The sequence below is a fragment of the Ovis aries genome, chromosome 3 (genome assembly GCF_016772045.2).
Source record: "Ovis aries strain OAR_USU_Benz2616 breed Rambouillet chromosome 3, ARS-UI_Ramb_v3.0, whole genome shotgun sequence".
NCBI classification, from domain to species: Eukaryota; Metazoa; Chordata; class Mammalia; order Artiodactyla; family Bovidae; genus Ovis; species Ovis aries.
Genome location: NC_056056.1, coordinates 1,523,914 through 1,535,126, shown reverse-complemented (window position 1 = coordinate 1,535,126; position 11,213 = coordinate 1,523,914). Strand labels below are relative to the sequence as shown.

At 60.3% G+C, this 11,213-nt stretch overlaps 1 protein-coding gene across 3 annotated transcripts; it reads right to left on the bottom strand.

The window, feature by feature from the left end:
- Nucleotides 1-430: 430 nt before the first annotated feature.
- On the bottom strand, nucleotides 431-9,197 carry LOC101107513 (ficolin-2). Of its 3 annotated transcripts, XM_027966143.3 has the most exons (9): nucleotides 9,056-9,197; nucleotides 7,654-7,767; nucleotides 5,527-5,589; nucleotides 5,058-5,093; nucleotides 3,972-4,004; nucleotides 3,452-3,579; nucleotides 2,855-2,984; nucleotides 1,855-1,989; nucleotides 431-859 (listed from the first exon to the last, which is right to left on the bottom strand). In XM_027966143.3, exons 1-9 carry the CDS (start codon nucleotides 9,156-9,158, stop codon nucleotides 612-614), a joined length of 990 nt encoding a protein of 329 aa, XP_027821944.2. In that variant the 5' UTR covers nucleotides 9,159-9,197; the 3' UTR covers nucleotides 431-611. The 3 variants fall into 3 exon arrangements, with proteins under 3 accessions (XP_027821944.2, XP_060269703.1, XP_027821945.2); XM_060413720.1 differs by lacking the exon at nucleotides 5,058-5,093; XM_027966144.3 differs by lacking the exons at nucleotides 5,058-5,093; nucleotides 5,527-5,589.
- Nucleotides 9,198-11,213: the final 2,016 nt, after the last annotated feature.

Genomic DNA, 11,213 nt, shown 5'->3' with positions numbered 1-11,213 from the left:
ACGCAGCCCCTGTCCCGTGTCGACCTGTGTTTGGCGTTTCAGCAGCTCTCAGGGGAGGCTGGCCCAGAGCACGCACTGCACCGACTGGAAGCAGAAAGCCCCTATTTATAGCAAACGCCCCTCCTTTTAACGAGAGTGTTCCAGTCCCACAGTGACCTGTTTAAAAGCGTGTGATGTTGGGAGTGAGGCGGGAGGAGGCAGGAGCTTTTCGGGGACGGAGGGGACCGCCCTGTCTATTAATGCCGGGAGCTTAAGGCTGCAGCTGATGCTTGGGGGACATTGGGGATTGCATGCGCCATGGGGGTGGCGGGGCTCAAACTGTCCCTGGCTCGGCCGGGCCGGAAGCCCCTGCAGCAGATCGGCTGTGGGAGAAATGCTCAGGAAAGCTCAAGTTCAAAGACGCAAATGAAAACCGGCAGGAAAAAGTATGTCGGAAAGCAAACTCTTTAAAACCATGATTCTTCTGGTGAGGCTGCAGGGCTCGGAATTCAGACGCCCACAGGAGGGACTAGACCCTGTGAGCCTTACAAGAAGAGGGAGTGGGCAGCGGGGGCCACGCGGGGGCCTGGCCGTCACCGGGCACGGAGCAAGCTCGCGGAGGCTGCGGGCGGCTAGGTGAGCCGCAGCTTCATCTCCGACACCTTGTAGCTGTAGTTGTACCGGCCCCACGACTTCCAGTTGATGCCGTTGGCATAGCTCGTGTGCGGCCCCTTGAGGTAGCGGCCGTTCAGGTTGGAGGAGTGGCAGCTGTGATACCACCAGGCCCCCTGGAACTGCACGGCACAGTTAGAGGAGCTCTCGTCGTTGTCGCGGTCTTTGGTGGAGAAGAAGTGATCTCCGTGGTCTGTCAGGGAATCGCCTGCTCGGGGAGGGGAGCGGGCAGAGTGGGGTGTCTCTGGTCCTAGAGGGAGCCGCCGTTGGGGGGCCCTGCTGCCCACCCAGCGCACCTCCCTCTAGAGACCCCCAGGGGGCTGAGAGCCCACCTCGGCCATGGGGCAGAGGGCGCCTCCTGGTTCTGGAACTCTGCACCAGGGCGCGAGACTCCCTCCAGCCTCACCTGTTTCCTCCTGGCTCCCCAGAGGCCCCCAGGACCTTGAGGCCCTCTCTTCCCCAAGCCCATGCCTCTCTCCTGGGCCCTGCCCCCTCCCACTGGCTTGCCCTGGCCACCAGGGGCCCAGCACCACCTCGCCAGAGGCCCTGGCTCCAGCTTCAGCCCCAGGCGTGCAGCTCCCCTCTGGCCCCCACAGTATCCATGCCCCCCATGCCTGCCTGGCCCTCACCTACACCATGGGTCAAGGGTCCCGGCCCTGTTCCTTCCTTGGCGGCTCAGAGGCGGCCACGTGTGTCAAACAGGCGCTGGAAAGCTCCCGTTTGCCATCCCCTCCAGGATGCCAGAGGGGCCTTGCTCTCTGCAACTCTGCTTCAACACAGAGCAGCAGGTACCTGGCACCATTCCTGAACACGAGTGCACCCTGGAAGCTCCAGGATGAGCCACAAGAATCGCCTTCCCACAGTGTGTGACCAGGGGGTCTTTCTGGCAAAGAATATCCCACAGGGTTGGTGTTCTGGAGCCACTTGGGAACAAGGCTCTAAGGCCTCCTGTGAGATGACTGTCCTCTTCCAGGTGTTAGAGGGACGGGGTCAGTGACCTCAGAGCATCGCAGGCCCCCACGTTACACAGAAACGCAGGCACCTTCTTGTTTGCAATCACAGATGGGGAAGCCGGGCCCCGAGAGTGGAGCCCCCAGCCCAGGGTCTCTCGGGGAGACAGAGCCAGGACCCCCAGCAGCTTCTCTGCTTCCCCAACCCCGAGCTGAAGCCCCGGCCCCCTCAGTGGCCCATGCAGACTCTGACCTGCACTGCCCTCCACAAAGGCTCCCAGGACCAGCTTGTACTTCTCAGCTTCATCCCCCATCCTGAATGACTGGTACTTGGCAAATCGGTGGTTGCCTTCGAAGTCCATGAGGTCTACCCGGAGCTCACTGGTTCCTGTTGAAGAAAGGTGTTCGGGTCTCCGCAGAAGGGACCCTCCGCCTCCAGGCAAAGGAGGTGGGAATTTGGGTAAACTCTGGAGGGGTGTCTGAACTTGGCAACCGGGGATAACTCAGCGGGGAAGGTGTGAGAGGCTGGTGGACGTGAGGCTCCAGGGAGGGCCCCCTGACTTCCGACGGCTCCCCTTTTGCTCCACCAGCCTCGCCCAGAATCCCACGGTTGGTGCTCCTTGAATGGAATGAAGCCTCGCCCTACTGGAAACCCTGAATTCTCCTGCAAGCCGCTGTGGGTTCCAGGGCAGGAAAGAGTATTTGTATTCGTCTCTTTTGCAAGAATTTCAGGCCCATGAGTGGACACCTTCAAGGTTGCCCTGAGGTAGTGGGAGAATTTAAAATAGGATTCACAGGTTTACAGTTGAACTCAGGACCACCCCTGAGGCTGATTCTATGAACCAGAGCAGTGGGCTGAGGGGGCGCGTGTCGGGACCCCCACGTGCAGTGACCGGGAGGAGGGAAGGGGCTCTATGGGCCTCAGAGCCCAGTTTCAAGGCAGGACTTGTGGCTGGAAGAGAGAGGAGGGCCACCCAGTCCAGACGGCCTCCTGCCCACTTCCTCCTCTCCGGTTCTAAGGTCTGATTGGTCCTGAGACCAGAAGACATCTTCCCTCCAATAACCGCCTTTCTCCCGATTCTGACCCTCAGAGAGTCTGAGAAGCGCGCCCCCGGCTGGCACAGGCATAGCCTTCCTGCTGTCAGATGGGAGGACGCAGGGGGCGAGGCCTTCTGCTCCACACAGCCCAGGGGTAGGGTCGGGAGCTATGGGCTGCAGCGCCCCCAACCACAGAGCCCCCGCCGTGGCCCTACCCTGGGCGGTCAGGGCGTGGATGTTGTCATTCCCCAGCCAGAACTCGCCCAGCTGACTGCCGAAGCCCTGCTTGTACGCGATCCAGGTCCGGAAGAAGTCCACAGAGCCATCCATCCTCCGCTGGAAGACCTGTGCACGGAGGGGGGAGCTGGGAGACAGGTCCTTGCTGCCGTCCCCCCACCGGGGCACCCCGCTACCCGTGAGCACAGCACCGGTAGCTCACAGCACTCCACAGGCTGGGGCCCCGGATGAGGGTCTCATCAGAGACCCCGGGCACCGTCGGGGGAGTACCTACATGTGGCCAGGGAGAACATGGAGACTCAGAGAGGGCAGGCGACAAGCCCAAAGCCACACGCCTGGAGAGGAGCGGGCGCTTCCGGGCCTCAGCCCACGCCCAGGGCTACAGGCCTCCTTGCCCCTCCCCTGACACTTCTGCTTCTCCTGACCTCAGTGACAGGACGGGGTCAGCCTGAGCCTGGGGCTAGACAGTCTCACAAAGGCCTCTCAAGACTGCTCTCCCACCAAAGGAGCCTCCCGGACATGCCCGCCACTGCCCACGGGCCACGTGGCTGTCTCTGGGACCCCGGCCAGCTCACAGTCCACCCCCCGCCGTCTGTGACCATGTCACACAGCACGGTCAGGGGCCGGCAGTCGGGCAGGTAGATGGTGTGCCAGCCGCTGAGAAAGTGCCCCCTGGTGAGCAGCTCCTTGCAGGTCCGAGGTCCTGGGAAGGGAAATGGGGGATGGATGCCAGGTCAGGAGCCTGGGCAGGGTAGGGGCAGCGGAGGGGGCGGAGAAGGGGACGCCTGCCTGGGGGAGAGTGGCACCGAGGCCTGGGACAGACGGAGGCCACCCCACCTCCCGGAGCTGTCCCCACCGTGGTCTGGGCACCCCGCCTTCCAAGGAAAGTTATCAGCTCCCCCAGGAGGACCGCTGGAAGACACAAGTCATTCAGGCAAAAGCTGCCTGTAACTGGGGAGTGAGAGGTGTGCAGAGAGTGTTCCGTCTCTGGATGCTAGAACCAGGGTCTGTGCAGCTGGCCTTCTGGTCAACCGCCCCGACGGGAGCAGGTCCTGGCTGAGGTCCGGGGCCCGGGGTCGGCGTGTGCGCAGTCACCTGTGGCACAGGAATGAAGCTGCCCCGGCTCTCCTGTTATGGGAGAGAGGACACGCATGTCACACGGCTGGAAGCAGCCCCGTGCCCCTCACCCCCTCTGCTCCGTGAACACAGCACCGGCAGTAGAAACCGTTGCCCAGCTCTTCCAGGACCGGCAGCCCCCAGGCCTGGGCAGCTCTTCCAGGACCGACAGCCCTCAGGCCTGGGCAGCTCTTCCAGGACGGACGGCCCCCAGGCCTGGGCAGCGGTTCCGAGGCTCAGCCGTGGGGCCTGCAGGGCCAGGGGTCAGCACTGTCGCTTGGGGAACTGGCTGGGCCACTGTACTGGCTACCTCTCTTGGGCTTTGAGGCTCTCGGCACTGAGGGTCAGCTCCTCTGGGCCCATCACTTTCCATCACCAGTGTCTCCATCAGAGCCTCTGGTCGTGCAAAGCCCTGGCGGGTATTCGGGGCGTGCTTGGCCCCGACCAGCGCACTTTGAATTTGTCATCAAAGCATGTGACTGTGTCTTGTGAGAGCTCAGTCATATCTGACTCTTTGCGACCCCACAGACTGTAGCCCGCCAGGGTCCTCTGTCCATGGGGATTGTCCAGGCAAGAACACCGGAGTGGGTCGCCAAGCCTTCCTCTGGGAGAATCGTCCCAACCCTGGGGTCGAACCCACGCCTCTTGCCTCCCCTGCACTGGCAGGCGGGCTCTTTGCCGCCAGCGCCGCCTGGAAGCCTGTGTTTTGCCTTTTCTTACTTTTAGAAATTTTTAAATAAATGGGCATAAATCAGAAAAAAAAAAAAAAAAAGAAGGCGAAACGCCCACAGTCACGCACTAAATCGGTGCTGCCAGCCTCCCGGGGCAAGGCTGGTAGCCGCTGGCTCCTCCAGCCTCCAGCAAGCAGGACCGCCCCTCTGCCCCCACCCGTGGGCTGGACGGGCGAGGCCAGGGGCGTGGTCTGAGCTCCTCACCCAGAGGTTCTCCTGCGCCCCGGGGCACCTCCTGTGACCCAGGCCACCTCCTGTGACCCAGGCCTCGGGGACCACCCCCCCAGCCCCCTGCAAAGCCTGCCGGGTGCCCTTGGGGAGGGGAGGGGCTCACCTTTCTCTCCACGTGCACCCTTCTCCCCTTGGGCTCCTGGGGAGAGACAGGGGGTGCAGAGGATGCCTGTCAGTGGACAGCGACCCGCCACCCTGGAAGCCACCCCAGGCTCAGCTCTCCGGGGGTTGGGGGTGGGCATGAGGCTGAGCCACACACACTCTCCGTGGCTCACATGGGTTTCAGATGCCTGGGTGTTGGTGGAGCGGGTGGGCGGCTGGGGACCTGAGGCCTGGGATCCTTCCCTGGGTCCCAGCAGGCTGCTGGGGACGGAGGAGCCTGGGCCGGTTCACGCGCCGCCTCAAGGCTCTCAGGACGCGGGTGGTAAGACAGGCGCGTGTCTGTCTCCCACCACCCTCCCGCTCTGTCTCGCTCCCATCTCTCTCTCCACCTCCCCGCCCCTCTCGGCCTGACTCTCCGTCTCTGTAGACAAGCCTCGGGGTCCTGCTGGGGGGTCGCAGCTCTTCATCACCTGTGCTTCCTTTGGGTCCGGCCGGCCCTGCCTTCCCAGGGACTCCAGGCGAACCTCGTTCTCCTGTAAACCCCAAAGACACACCACTGAGGGAAAGGCCATCTGAGGCACCCTACTTGAGCTCTGTCTGCCCTGAGAAATAAAGTCCTGACCCTCCCGTCCTGGCTCTCAGGGTCACTGCCACCGGGACCCAGCCCGAGGGTGACAGCTGAGACAGAGGGCACAAAGCGCCCTTGGCCCCCGGTGCAGACAGCCGGCACCCCAGGGTGCCGCTGGCTTCCAGCTCCTACAGACCTCTGTGTAACAGGCCCAGGTCCACGCGGCCGCACAGAGCTCTGCTGTCTAGTCGGGGGCTGGGGCCAGGAACACGTCCTCACAGACCCTATCACACAGGGGCACCTGGAGACACGAGCCTCGGGCACAGCTCTCCGTGCTCCACCCTGGATGCAGGGGAGAGTGTTAGCAACTCAGTCATGTCCAACTCTTTGGAACCCCACGGACTGTAGCCCACCAGGCTCCTTGTCCATGGAATTCTCCAGAATACTGGAGTGGGTTGCCATTCCAGGGGTCAAACCCAGGGATCTCGTGGATAGCAGGCAGATTCCTTACTGTCTGAACCACCAGCAAAACTCAGATGAGGGGAAGTCAGACACAATTACATATCCCTCCAGGGAGGTTCCGACTCCACCTCCAGAGGGGAAGGGTCAGCAACCTGGAGCCCCAGTTCGGTTCAGTTCAGTCGCTCAGTTGTGTCCTACTTTTTGCGACCTGATGGAGTGCAGCACACCAGGCCTCCCTGTCCATCACCAGCTCCCGGGACTTGCTCAAACCCATGTCCATTGAATCGGTGATACCATCCAGCCATCTCATCCTCTGTCATCCCCTTCTCCTCCTGCCTTCAATCTTTCTCAGCATCAGGGTGTTTTCCAATGAGTCAACTCTTGGCATGAGGTGGCCACAGTATTGGAGCTTCAACTTTAGCATCAGTCCTTGCAATGAACACTCAGGACTGATTTCCTTTAGGATGGACTGGTTTGACTCCTCACAGTCCAAGGGACTCTCAAGAGTCTTCTCCAACACCACAGTTCAGAAGCATCAGTTCTTCAGAGCTCAACCTTCCTTATGGTCCAACTCTCACATTTGTACATGACTACTGGAAAAAACCATAGCTTTGACTAGACAGGTCTTTGTCAGCAAAGTGATATCTCTGCTTTTTAATATGCTGTCTAGGTTTGTCATAGTTTTTCTTCCAAGGAGTAAGCGTCTTTTGATTTCATGGCTGCAGTCACCATCCGCAGTGATTTTGGAGCCCAAGAAATAACGAAGCCCAGGTCTGCATTATTAATGCAGGAGGCTAGAACCACCGAGGGCCCCTTCCCCTCCTCCCAGGCACTGATGAGAGGGTCGGGAGAGGCTGCCCCAGGCTCAGCAAAGGGAAGGGCAGGGGTCTACCAGCAGGCTCACAGCCCTGGGGAGTGGGGTGTGGGGGTGGGACAGAGGGGTAGAGCCGCTTTTGCTTGGCTCAAGTAAACACACCCCTTGGCAGGCAGCAGACCAGACGTGCCCTCCTCCCAGGGTCCCCCAGCAGAACCCCGCCTCGGAGCCAGTTTTAGGGGCGCAAACCTTGTAAGAGGGGTCGCCAAGTGGGCAGATGTGTGGAGTGCTGGGGGCCCTCACACTGGGAGGAGACCCAGCTCCTCCCTCCCTGGCAATGCTCGGCTGCTCAGAGCCCTGGGCTTCTCCTCTGAGGAGCGGGGAGGGAAACCTGGGGCCCCGGTTCCCAGGTGAGCACACTGGGCACTTGAGGTGCAGAGCGGCTGCCAATGGTCACGGTAAAGCCAGTCCTGATCAAGGGCCCGGAAGCGCATGCTCCATGAGAAGACACCCAGACGTGAGCTGGCAGTTCCAGGGGGCGCCGGGGCCACCTCTGGGCAGAACCCGTGACCCAAACTTCCCAACTGAGATGCCCCACGGGGCACAGCCCTGCTCGGGCTCCGGTCTGAGAAGAGCCGGTGATCGTGGCCCTGTCCCCGCCTGGAGTTCATACCTTTCAGTCCACCAGCCCCGTCCCCGCCCAGGGCACGCACCCTTCAGTCCACCAGCCCTGTCCCTACCGGGGTCACGTACCCTTCAGTCCACCGGCGCCCGCCTCTCCCTTGGGCCCTGGGGCTCCGGGCAGCCCTGGGCAGCCTCGGAGGATGGACAGCTTGTCGGAGCCCTCCAGACCCACCAGCTTCACCTCTGCAGAGAAGCACAGAGTTGGGGTCAGGGCGCTTGTCGCAGGGCCGACGACAGGCCGCCCGAGCCGGGAGTGTCTGCCGCAAGGCGACCTGGTCCCCCGGCTCCGGCCAGTGTCTCTGGCCTCAGACGAAGGGTCGGCCTGGCAGCGAGCTTCCTGCCTTCGGCGGGCACTGGCCAGGTGGGGAGGCGTGCCCGGGCATCCCTGGGCCCAATTCCCAGCCGCCCCCTCCACGCTGTGTGGCTTTGGGCAAGTCACTCAACCCCGCTGAGCTCTGGGCACCAAATGGGGACACAAATAACGCTGTGGGGACGATCAGATCGGATAATGCAGATGCTCAGATTCGCGGTGCACTTCACGGCATTTTAAAAGAGCCTCGTAAACAGGAGGATCCACTACATGATAACAATAAATATTTATGAGACTTGGGGAGCTGGGGACAGCATAACATTTTCTACCCTAGTCCTCGGACTTGTGACCACAGAGCTCCTGAATTGGAAGGGGTCCCTGTAGGTCCCCCCGGAGAGAAGATGCATTTGATCTAAGAAGACAGAGCAAATTCCAGTAGAACAGGGACCAGGGGGTCATTTCCTTCTCGGCAAAAAAGAAAAAAAAAGAAATATTAGTTTTGTTGATTTGAAAACTAAAACATCCTCATGAGAGACAACTTAGAGCGTGCGGGGGTCAGCCAGGCGCAGACGCTGCATACCCGGGGGCTGCTGCTTTGGAGTCTGTCTCCACCAGAGATGCGCTCAGGGGGACGAGTTTATGCTTCCCCCACAAACACATCCTCAGCTCATGGTGAGGCTGGTCTGTCCTCGGGGAAACCTCTTTCCAGGCGTGGGCCAGCCCCCTGCACGGATCGGAAGGGAGGCCACCCACCCTTACACCTCGAATCTGCCGATTCACACTGTGGCGTGAAAGCCGAAAATCTGCAGTAACAAACCGCAAGGGAGCGTGGAGCCCTGGGATTAGAGAACCTTTCTGAAAAGTCCAGGAGAAGAGAGGAAGCAGGGGACATTGTCCTTCTTGGCTGTAGAGCCAAGACCCGACTGGACGCTCCGTGGAGCAAATCTGAGGCTTGAGAGGGGGACAGACCCGGATTAAATTCCCACTCCTCCTACATGGCCTTGGGCCGTTCGTTGTCTCCTAGTCTGAGGATGAAGCTGAGCTGCAGCTGAGCTGCTGAGTCTTCAGAAGGTGCAGATAGAGGGTTTCACCCTGGATGCTACCTGTGGTCAGTGAGTGGGGAGCTCCAGCGTTCAGGGGCCGGAAACAGGTCCCTCTCACCTGGACAGGTGTCTGCAGCCTGGGCGGCGAGGGTCCCGAAGCACAGGCGCATGAGGAGCAGGCCAGCGGGCCCCAGGGCCCCAGCCGCTCCTCCCAGCTCCATGTCCTGCGGTCCGTGCCTGGGCTCTTGCGGGCAGGGGAAGCCAGCCCTTGCCTGGGCCGGCGGTTTCTCCACTGCAGGTGGACGCCCACTTCCTCCCGCCTCTTTGCTTACACCCACAGGAGGTGTCAGAGGATGGCAAAGGGCGTTTCTTTCCCTCTGGGCCCCACCAGGCTGCCCACTGAATTGGGCTCACTTCTGCTGGTAGGATACCCTGTTCCCGGTTGAGAGAGCTCCCAGGACCCCTGTGTTGGAAGGGGTCTGCCTTCTTTGTGGCTTAAGGAAATTTCCATCCCCAGATCCCCTCCTTATCACCCAGCTCCGCCCAGGCAACACACTGAGGCTTTGACTGGGGTATGAGGAGGAGTAAGACCCCTCCCTCCCTCACCTGATTTCCAGAAAGTTCTGGTGACTGAGCACTTAACACAGGGGAAGAGAAAAAAAAAATCCTGAGCGCTTCTTAGGCACCAAATGCTACTCACACCAGCCCCACTGGGAAGACACTATGATCTGAACTTCACAGGGGGGGACCTGAAGCCACTCTGCTGGTGGGAGCCAGACATCTCCCCGAGTCTGTCCGAGGCTCCAAGGACCACCAGGTCTGGTCTTGACACCTGAAGGTGAGGCTGTGTCTTGCCCCCCCAGATCCCAGAGGCTGTCCTCCACACCTGTACTACGATCACCCTGAACCAGGACAGGAGGTGGTCGTTCCGGGAAGGGCTTCTGCAGATGTGTAGAGGGTCCCTAAGGAGAGCAGGACGGTGCCGGAGGGGAGGAGCTGGGGCTGAAACTCCCTCGTGGATTCACATCTCTCGAGTCAGCGTGCGTGAGCTGGCATCCGAACCGCACTTACTGTCTAACTAGGAAAGAAGCATGGGATGGCCAAACCCGAGGTTTGCAAAAGGCTCTCAGGACCTAGCGGCCATCTCTGTGGGCTTGGGGATAACACCAGACTTGGCACAGTGCTGTGGGGTGGCTCCAGCCCCTGAGACAGAGGGAGGAAAGCCGCCTTGCCTCAGTTATCACCCGGCCCGCAGCCAGCTACGGACCTGAGCTTCATCTGTTGGAGAGGGGCTAGTTCAGGGTCGCTCACCTGGTCTTGGACGGGGAGAGAGGCGGCGGTGTTAGTCCCGCTGCCCCCTCTGCGAGAAGCCCCTCCCTGTGCCAGGGCGCTTCCTCCTCTCGCTGCTGATAGGGTGACTGGAGGTGGGACGCTGACTGCACTGCCAGGTATCACTTTAATGTCCCTAAAGTACGTGGACCTAAGAAGATGCAAGAACGCGAGACGCTGCTAAGTTCAGATGTCCTAAAGTGGGATCAACCAAGGTCATCTGATTCCTGGCAATGGCAGCTGAGGTATTTGGGGCCATCTGTCCTCAGAAAGACAAACAGAAGTGAAAGTGTTCGTCAGTCAGTTGTGTCCGATGCTTTGTGACCCCGTGGACTGTAGCCTCGCAGGCTCCTCTGTCCATGGAATTCTCCAGGCAGGAATGGGTAGCCTGGAGTGGAGTGGGTAGCCATTCCCTTCTGCAGGGGATCTGCCCAACCCAAGGATGGAACCCGTGTCTCCTGCACTGGTGGGCAGATTCTTCACCACTGAGCCACCTGGGGTTTGAAACTCTTGTGAGGTCTTTCTATACCACTGTTGCCTGCTTGCTCCGAGCTGAAACCAACACAGATCTTCTCAGAAGAGTACTATCACCCCAAGACTGAGATGACTTCTGCAAATATACGTATCTTTCAAGTTAAATCTTAGCATGCAGTAGAAGATAAGCAGGCCCACGAGGACAGAAGACGACGCAGACAGGAACAAACAGAGAGAGCAGAGCGTGGACACAGACCTCCAGCGCCACGGTCGCCGAAGCGACTGCACAGGTAGTGGCGAAAACCGAACGGTGTCTCCAGAGACTGAAAACGAACCAGGCTGCTCATACATCACCACTTCCGGTCAGACGCTCGGTGGCACTGTCAGAGCAGTAAGGCAGAAAAAAATAGATCAGACGTATACAGGTTGGAAAGGCAAGTACCAGCCTGCTATTACTTCTGTAGAAAATGCAG

Excerpts from the sequence above, each read along its gene's own strand:
- LOC101107513 (XM_027966143.3), bottom strand. The coding sequence starts at position 9,158 with ATGGAGCTGGGAGGAGCGGCTGGGGCCCTGGGGCCCGCTGGCCTGCTC. Across the intron at positions 5,590-7,653 it reads GGGCGCCGGTGGACTGAAGG|GAGAACGAGGTTCGCCTGGA; the intron begins GTACGTGACCCC and ends TGGGGTTTACAG. Across the intron at positions 860-1,854 it reads CTTTGTGGAGGGCAGTGCAG|GCGATTCCCTGACAGACCAC; the intron begins GTCAGAGTCTGC and ends CTCCCCGAGCAG.